Source organism: Microtus ochrogaster, linkage group LG4, assembly GCF_000317375.1.
Source record: "Microtus ochrogaster isolate Prairie Vole_2 linkage group LG4, MicOch1.0, whole genome shotgun sequence".
Lineage (NCBI taxonomy): Eukaryota > Metazoa > Chordata > Mammalia > Rodentia > Cricetidae > Microtus > Microtus ochrogaster.
In genome coordinates this window covers 22,140,972-22,148,791 of record NC_022030.1, presented here as the reverse complement: position 1 = coordinate 22,148,791, position 7,820 = coordinate 22,140,972, and the positions used below count along the sequence as shown (strand labels likewise).

General features: G+C 54.5%; 2 protein-coding genes across 2 annotated transcripts in view; one reads left to right on the top strand and one right to left on the bottom strand.

Annotated features, from left to right (window-relative positions):
- LOC113457658 (zinc finger protein 420-like) overlaps window positions 1-7,820 on the top strand; it is a 1,205,902-nt gene that overhangs the window by 272,344 nt on the left and 925,738 nt on the right. The window lies entirely within an intron of this gene.
- The window catches only part of Aplp1 (amyloid beta precursor like protein 1), a 12,702-nt gene that overhangs the window by 2,728 nt on the left and 2,154 nt on the right, over window positions 1-7,820 (bottom strand). The window contains exons 2-11 of the mRNA XM_026786222.1: window positions 6,841-7,033; window positions 5,725-5,857; window positions 5,441-5,553; window positions 5,126-5,259; window positions 4,851-5,041; window positions 4,356-4,486; window positions 3,634-3,708; window positions 2,850-3,008; window positions 2,644-2,772; window positions 1,214-1,313 (exon numbers count right to left, since the gene is read on the bottom strand). Of these exons, the coding sequence (XP_026642023.1) occupies window positions 1,214-1,313; window positions 2,644-2,772; window positions 2,850-3,008; window positions 3,634-3,708; window positions 4,356-4,486; window positions 4,851-5,041; window positions 5,126-5,259; window positions 5,441-5,553; window positions 5,725-5,857; window positions 6,841-7,033 (1,358 nt within the window). The remainder of the gene's footprint in view (window positions 1-1,213; window positions 1,314-2,643; window positions 2,773-2,849; window positions 3,009-3,633; window positions 3,709-4,355; window positions 4,487-4,850; window positions 5,042-5,125; window positions 5,260-5,440; window positions 5,554-5,724; window positions 5,858-6,840; window positions 7,034-7,820) is intronic.

Genomic DNA, 7,820 nt, shown 5'->3' with positions numbered 1-7,820 from the left:
GGCTCCAGGCCAACAACCCTAAGGGTGACCTGCAAGATGGGGAGCTGGGGAGATGTGCCCTCAGCAGGAAAGATGGAGGCTAAATTTGCAATACCACACCTCTTTAAATATGCGGGAATTTAGAGCTAGGCCTGGGACATCCAGAAGGAAGTCACGGCAAACTGAGGGCTGTGCAGGGAAATACTCTCTGGTCCTTTTGCTCTTGTGAATCTGGATTTGACTTGTGACTTGTTCTAACAATAGAATATTGACTCAGTAATCCAGGGGAGTAGCGTAGTGGTGCACATGCCTGGTATATAAAAGGCCCTGGGTTCCATCCTAAGTATTATCCAATTAGTTAGTTGGTTGTGCACCCTGGCTGTCCTAGAACTGGCTCTGTAGATCAGGCCAGTCTCAGATTCAGAGATTTGCCTGCCTCTGCCTCAAGTGTTGGGATTAAATGTGTGTGCCATCACACTGGGAACTATCCAGTTTTTGAGGTGGGTATGGCCAATGCATGCCTGTATCCCAACATTGGAAAAACAGAGGCAGAAGGACTGAGAATATGAGCCTTGGGCTACATGGTGAATTCTAGGCCAGCCTCAGTTACAGAGCAAAACCTTGTCTTAAAAAGCCACTAGTTGATGGCGGTGCACACCTTCAATTCTAGCACTCAGGAGACAGTGGCAGGTGGATCTCTGTGAGTTTGAGGCCCGTCTGATCTATGGAGCTAGCTTCAGGACAGTCATGAAACACTTCTCCAAAAAACAAACAACAAACAAAAAAGCCAAAAGCTGGTGATCTGAGTTATGGGAGAGCATTTGCCTAGCTGGGTTCCATCCCAATATCATACTAAAAAAAACCCAAAACCAAAAACCTAGCCAGGTGTGGGGCACAAGCACTTGGTAGGCAGAGGCAAGAGGACCGCTCAATGTTCAAGGCCAACCTCATCTACAAAGTGAGTTTCAGATCAGTCAGGGCTACAAAGTAAGACCCTGTCTCAAAAAAACAAAACAAAACAAAACAAAACAAAAATCAAACTGTACAATTGACTGGTAGCCTTACCACCAAAAGACCAGAGGAAAATAATCAAATTAAGTGCAAAGGAAGATGGTTCTTCATTAGAGCCGCCAGGTTCTGGAGAGATTTACATGAAGAATGAGAGACTGAGGGTTGGGAGTCAAGGTTTGCCCTCAGAGAACTGAAACTCGGGACAAAAGCAATGGGCACTCACGGATCTGGGGCCGCAGTTCCTGAGCCAGGGGAGGGTTCTGGTCAAGCAGCCCCAGGCTCTGGTTCATCCGCTCTTCAATCACCTGAAGGTGGGTCTGGACCTGTGGGGGGTAAGTGTGGAGGGAGGGTGAGGCAAGCCACGCAGCCCGGGGAGGAGCGGGGGAAGGAGGGGCTCAATAGGATCCAAGGAAACAGAACATGGAGAATAGGCAGGAAGTGTGACACAAGGGTCAGACATGCAGCCACGGGGGAAACTGAGGAAGGAGAGGAGGGTCCAAAGAGAAGGAAGAGCTATGTATAAGACCAGAAGTTGAAGGCTTGAAAAAAGGGTGGCCCCAGGAAAAGCAGGGTACCAGAGACAAGATGAGGGCAGGATTAGAAAAACAGGATCTAGAGCTGGGTGTTGTGGCACAGGCCTTTTTGATAGCAGTGCGTGGGAGGCGGAGGGTCCGAGGCCATAGTGAGCTCCAGGCCAGACAGCCTGGACTACATAGTGAGACCTTTGCTCCAAAACAGACAAGACAAGCAAGCAAGCAAACAAACAAAAAACAAAACAAAAGAAAGAAAGAGAGATAGGGTACAGATGAAGAAAGTGGATACGTGGGTCAGAGGGAGAAAGCAGGGCTAGAGGAACTGATTGCAGACTGTTGTGAGAACAGGAACTGGTACAGAGAGCAGGCTCAGGGTAAGAGGAACATTCTAGAGCACAGAGGAGAGGACCCGTGCACCAGAAGAGAATGTTCGAGAGAGCAGAATTAGAATCTCAGGGTCTATAGCAGGGGCTGTAGGGGAAACAGGTAGGGCAGGGGAGGAAGGCTGAACGCTAAAGGACAAACTCCAGGCTCAAGGAAAAGGATTCTGGGAAAGGAAATAAAGTCCCAGGGGTAGGAAGAAGGAATCCAAGAGACAGGACAGAGGATTCCAAAGGACAGGAAGCGAGAATCCTGGGGACAAGAAGAGAGTCAAAAAGCACAGCATGAATGGGTGTGTGTGTGTGTGTGTGTGTGTGTGTGTGTGTGTGTGTGTGTGTGTTGTTAGGGGCAGTGTTCCACCATCAAAAATATGGGATTTGAGGAATAGGAATGAAGGGACTGGGAAGGTTTGGGAACCTGAAAGGGCAGTTCCAGGCAGACCGAAGGGATCTAAACTGAGAGTGAGGGTCAAGGGGAGAACCTGGGGCCTGGGGATACAGCTCAGCAGCTAAGGCACCGCTGCTCTTCTAGAGGACTTGCATGGGGCTCACAACTGTCTGTAACGCCAGCTCCAGGAGCCTCAACACCCTCTTCTGGCCTCCTCAGGGACCAGGTACGAAGTGATGAACAGACACACAGGCAAGCAAAACCCTCATCCACAAAACATTTTTTTAGAGAGAAGAGTCTGAGAGAGGAGTCTGGGCTTGCAGGGCGTCTGGGCCCCGAAGCATGCCTGTACCTGAAAGCGCATCTGCTGGGCCTTCTCGGGGTCCACAGCGGCCACGTGCTGGTAGTGCCTCAGGGTGTGCCTCTGCTCCTTCTGCTCAGCCCGCAGGTAGCGCCTCAGGGCTGCCAGAACTCGCTCAGCCTGCGGGAAGGAACCAAGACTGTCTTGGCTGATCCTAAGACTTCCTCTCCTGTTTGCCCCCACCGCTACCTCCATACCTGAGGCGGATCGCCCTGTAACGCCGCCAGGAAACCTTCCAGGGCAGCTCGCCGCTGGTCGTTGATCAGAGCGACGACTCTGGTGGCGTGGGTCTCCACCAGGCGCTGTCGCTCACCGGACACTTGTTCCTCCAGGGTCTGCAGAATGGACTGGAAGTGCTAGCGAGGGGTACAGAAGCGGGAAAGGGGGTGTTTGAGAGTCTAGGGCAAGCAGAGTGGGCTTCAGTGGGTCTCCTTCCTGACAGCAAGGAAGGAGGTCCAATGGAGTTGGGGTAGGGCTGGCCTACTGGGACCTGGTTTGAGGGTGTCGGCTATAAGATTAGGTGGGAACAATCTGAAAGATAAAAACTGGCCAACTTAAGGTATAAGCAAGTTTTGGGCAGCTCTAAAGCAAAAAACAGGTTGAGCCTCCACAACGCCGATGGGGTGAGGCCCGGGTCTGGAGGCTGATCTAGAGGAGTCTATACATAAGTAGGGTTGTACAAAGACAAAGACAGCGACAGAGGCAGGAGCAGGAGGCCAAGAGTTAGCAAACCGGCTTTGCTAGCCAGGGACTGAGGAAAAAATGAGAGACAGGCTGTTACTTCAGCAGGCTCCAAAGTCAGCCAGCAGAGGGCAGTGCTTGCTCAGCGGCACGCATCAGGCACGGACTGAATCCCAGGCAGCAGCAAATATAGGGGCTGGACGGGCGGGGCCAGGGTGAGTAAGAGGGGGGTTGAAATGGATGCAGCGGCCCCCGGAAGTGGATAGAGGCCTGAGCGAAACTCAGCGAAGGGCGTCCTACCTCGTTCAGGGCCTGCCTGTCGGCTTTTGGCAAGTTCTTCGACTGGTTATCAGCCATGGCCCACTCTCGCATCACCTGGGGGTGAGTAGGGGGGCTTCAGGATCCCAGGAGCTACCTTGGTCCTCACAGGGAGTCCCCACCCATCTCCACGGCTCAGGAGGATGAAATCACCTAGGGCTACTGGACTTTGGATTCCCAAGAAGGAATAGCCAAGAGGATTTTTTTTTTCCCAGGCTGGTCTCAAACTCTGTTTCATTAGAGGTTGGCCTTGAACTTCTCATTCTCTTGCCCCAGCCTCTCAAGTGTCAGGATTAAGGCACAAGCCATTATGCTCAACCAACTTCCAGGTTGTGCCACAGACCAGAGTTTCTATAGCGTCTGGTGGCACGTCAACCATCTGCTAGGCGGTCGGGAATCCAGTGTCATCTTAGAGAGAGGTGTTGAGGGCTCGGATAGACAGATGCTTGGGCGCTCTTTCAAGGCAGTGTCAAGATAGAATTTCCCATGCCTTTAATCCCAGCACTTGGAATTTCTGTGAGTTCAAGGCCAGCCTGGTTTACGGAGTGAATTCCAGGACAGACAGGGCTAAATAGAGAAACCCTGTTTCAATCAATAATAATTAAAAACAAAAAAAAAGGAAGAAGAAGAAAAAGAAAGAAAGAAAAGAATCTCCCCATGTTTGTGGAGTCCCGTGGTGACCCTGGGTTTCCTGGTAGCGTCACCTCATTAATCTGGCGCATCCTTCGCTCCTCCAGGTCCATCTTGGCCCTCAGGAAACCCTCGTGCTCGCTGATTTCCCCAGGCAGGCCAAAGTAAACATCCACACCATCAGTGGGCCTCGGGGTGGGCGTCACTGCAAGACAAAGGATCAGGCGGGCAAGTCATGTTTCCTCCCGGAGAAGTACATTTCCCAGGATGTACCAGAGACCAGCACGCATCCAGTTTAGGCCTGACCTACGTTGGCAAGATTCTGGAACCTATCACACCATCTTCTTCAAAGCATTGCCAAAAATGGAACGACCCCCTTCTCCTCCAACCGCCCCTTTGCGGGCCTCTCCCTCTTCATTCTTCATGGGCTAATCCACCTTTACCATATCCAAAGCCACTGACATCTCTTCCATCTCCCGTCGTGCCCCTCCCACCAGGTCACTCCTGGAGATGCCCCCACAGGCCCCCCCAACCACAAATGGTGAAGAGAGCCGGGGAGACTAGATCACCTTTGCTGATCATGACCGGAGTGTGGGAGCTGGGAGGTGGGACCCGTTTCTCTTCCTCCTCCTCCTCTTCTTCAGCCTGAGGGGGCTCCACGAAGTAATCATCTACTGGCTGAGGGAAGGGGTCCACCTCTTCCTCATCCTCGCCTCCCTCTGCTCTGCCCCCCAGGGGCCAGGACCGGGTAGAGGGGTCACTGAAGGAGAAGACTCAGGCAGTAAGGTCTCGGGCTAGGTTCCCAGGCTTCCGGGAAGGGTACAGAGAGGCTCTGGCCACTCACCCAGCTGCTGTCCCAGAAGGGTTGGGAGTTGCTGGAGGCGGGCAGCAAACATACTCCACCCCTCGGAACCGATCGGAGCCACAGGGCAAAAGCAAGCCGGAGCCATGCAGGATGAAGCCCTGGGAGCTGCAGGCCTGCAGGAAGATGAGGCCCAGAGGCCAGAATGACCTGGTTGGAGGGTGTGGACAGGAAGCCTGGATGCTGGCTTCTAGGAGGAGGGGATGAGGGATGGAATTGCTACATCCCAGCTGGAACCCCTGGCCTGGAAGGAAGGGCCTAGAGTTCTAGGTTTAGATTGGCGAGACAGAGTCTCACCTCCTGCGCCTCCTGATGCCTCTTGCCTGAGCTCTCACACTGGTCCATGCGCTCCTGGTGCAAGAACCGACAGCCTTCGGGCACTAACAGGGCTTCGCTCACAAATTCACCAGCTGCGGAATGGGAGACACCAGAATCCTAACAGCCCGGCCCTGGCCTCCTCAGAGCTCAGAGGTCTCTACCTGACACCCAGACTTCCCATGTAGGTCTGAGTCAAGCTCAGAACCTCATCTCTGAGAGACTCCCACTTCACCTCAGTTCCCACCCCCCAACAGGTAACTCACGCAGGCAGTGGAAGGGCACAACCTCGTGGTGGGGGTGGGCACATCTTCCGCTGTGGGTACCACCACACCAGCGCTCCATTGGGATGGCCTGTGCAGCCTGCTCCACGCGGGCTATGTGTAGTTCTGGGTACATCTGTGCGGATCAGGAAGTGGAGGTCAACCCACTGGCTACCCCAGCTCTCTCGTTTTTTGCAGTCCTAGGGTTTAAACTCAGGGACTCCTGCATGCCAAACAAGTGCTCTATCCCTGAGCTACATGCTCAGCCCTCATTTTACTCTCTATTTTGAAACCAGGTCTCAATAAGCTTCCTAAGTTGGCCTTGAACATCCTGCAGCCTAAGAAGGCCTTCAATTTGCGTTCCTTCCACCTTAGCCTCTCCAGCAGCTGGGACTGCTATGCTCACTGGTCCTTCCCTTTTCTAGTTTCTAGTACGCATAAGGACATCTCCCGGGCTTTCCTCCCTTGTCTATAGCACTAACAGGTAGCTAAGCCTCGGGTGCCCGCTGGTCATGCCCCTAGTGCTGTCCCTTAAGTTCGCCATTCTCTGATGGTTTTGGTGAAGGTCCCCAGGCCAGGTCATGAAGCTCAATTTCTCAGGGCCACCCTGCCCCCATTAGGTTTCTTTCTTAAAATATCTCGCCCTCTCTCCTGCCCTGCCTTTCTGTTCAGCTTCTAAGTAACTCTTCTCATGGAGTTAGCCCCGCCTTTTCGTTTCACGCCTCCTTGGAACCCACTCTCATTGGGCTCGTCGCTTCCCGCGTCTTGTTGGTTTAAAGGTCTTTTTATCTAAGCCCAGCCTCTCGTTTGGCCACGCCCACTCACACTCCCACTTTTTCTAAATAGCTCCACAGATTTCTAAGCCCTGCCACTCTTCAGGCGATCTTGATTAGCCGACGTTTTTGCAGCTTTCTCCCCTCCTCGTATCTCAAAATAGGTTCTGCCCTAGACCCGGCTCGCCTCCTCGCTGACCACAGACCCCGAACTTCCCTAGGCTTTCCAGATCTTCCCACCTCCCCGGTCTTGGCCTTTCTCAAGTCTGGCTTCCTCAAGGGCGACCCCGCCCCAGCTTGGACTATCTGACCACTGACCACGCCTCTACCCATGGGTCCCGCCCACCTGTCTGCAGTACTCCAGCACACGCTGCGGGTCCAGGAGACAGCGTCGTGATCGCTGTGGGTCTGGTTCCCAGCGGCCGGTGCGCAGGTCCCGGTGAAGGGTTAGACGCCCACATAGTCCAGCCACTTGGGCTGACCCCGGAGCCTGGGAGTGAAGGCAGATGGAGCAGTGAGGGCCCGGAGAACGTTGGCATCTGGGTTATCTGGTGCCTTGCTCCCTAAAACTCAGATGGACACCTGCCCCAGCACCACATCCTTCTAATCTCTCCCGGGTGGAGGGACCGTTCCCCGGGAAACAGATCCCGTGGGGCGAGAGCGCCCCAGCTCTCCCGTTGCTATGGTGAACCCGGTCCCCCTCCCTTGGGTTTCTCGCGGCCTTGTTGCTGAGAAGACAGGCTCCGCCCCCGCCCCAGCGCCTTGGCTCTGGAGCCCGAAGGGGTTAAACTTGAATCGTGGGTTGGGGGGCAATCTAGGCGTTCTGGCCCCACCTCCCCCCATCTCCAGTTCGGGCTCCCATTGAGGGGGTGCAAAGACGAAAGGGCCTGGCTTCCCCGAAGGCCTGCACATCAGGCCCGTAAGAACTAGGGAGCTATATTCGGATTGAGTAGTGGGTGGAGGCCTGGACTCCTGGATGTTTAGGGGGGCAGGGGGCTTGTGTGGGTCCAGGGGATACAAGGGACCTAGATTCTAAGATCCAAGCGCCTGCTGCCTGGTGGGTCCTACGTTCAGGTGGGCAGGGCTTGGGGCTTTGTTGGCAAGGGGTGAGCTGGATTTCTAGGACCAGGGGCTCTAGGAAAGACAGGTGCAACGATGCGGGTGGGAGGGGGCAGGGAAGTCAGATGATGGAAAACCTAGAGTTCGGAGCTCACGGAGCAGGCCACCTGGCTAAAAGGACAGCGCTTTCTGCGGTGGTCGCGCCACGTCCAGGTCCAGAGGCCCGGTCCCGCCCCTTCCCCCCCCCCCCAGGGCGCCCCGGGGCCT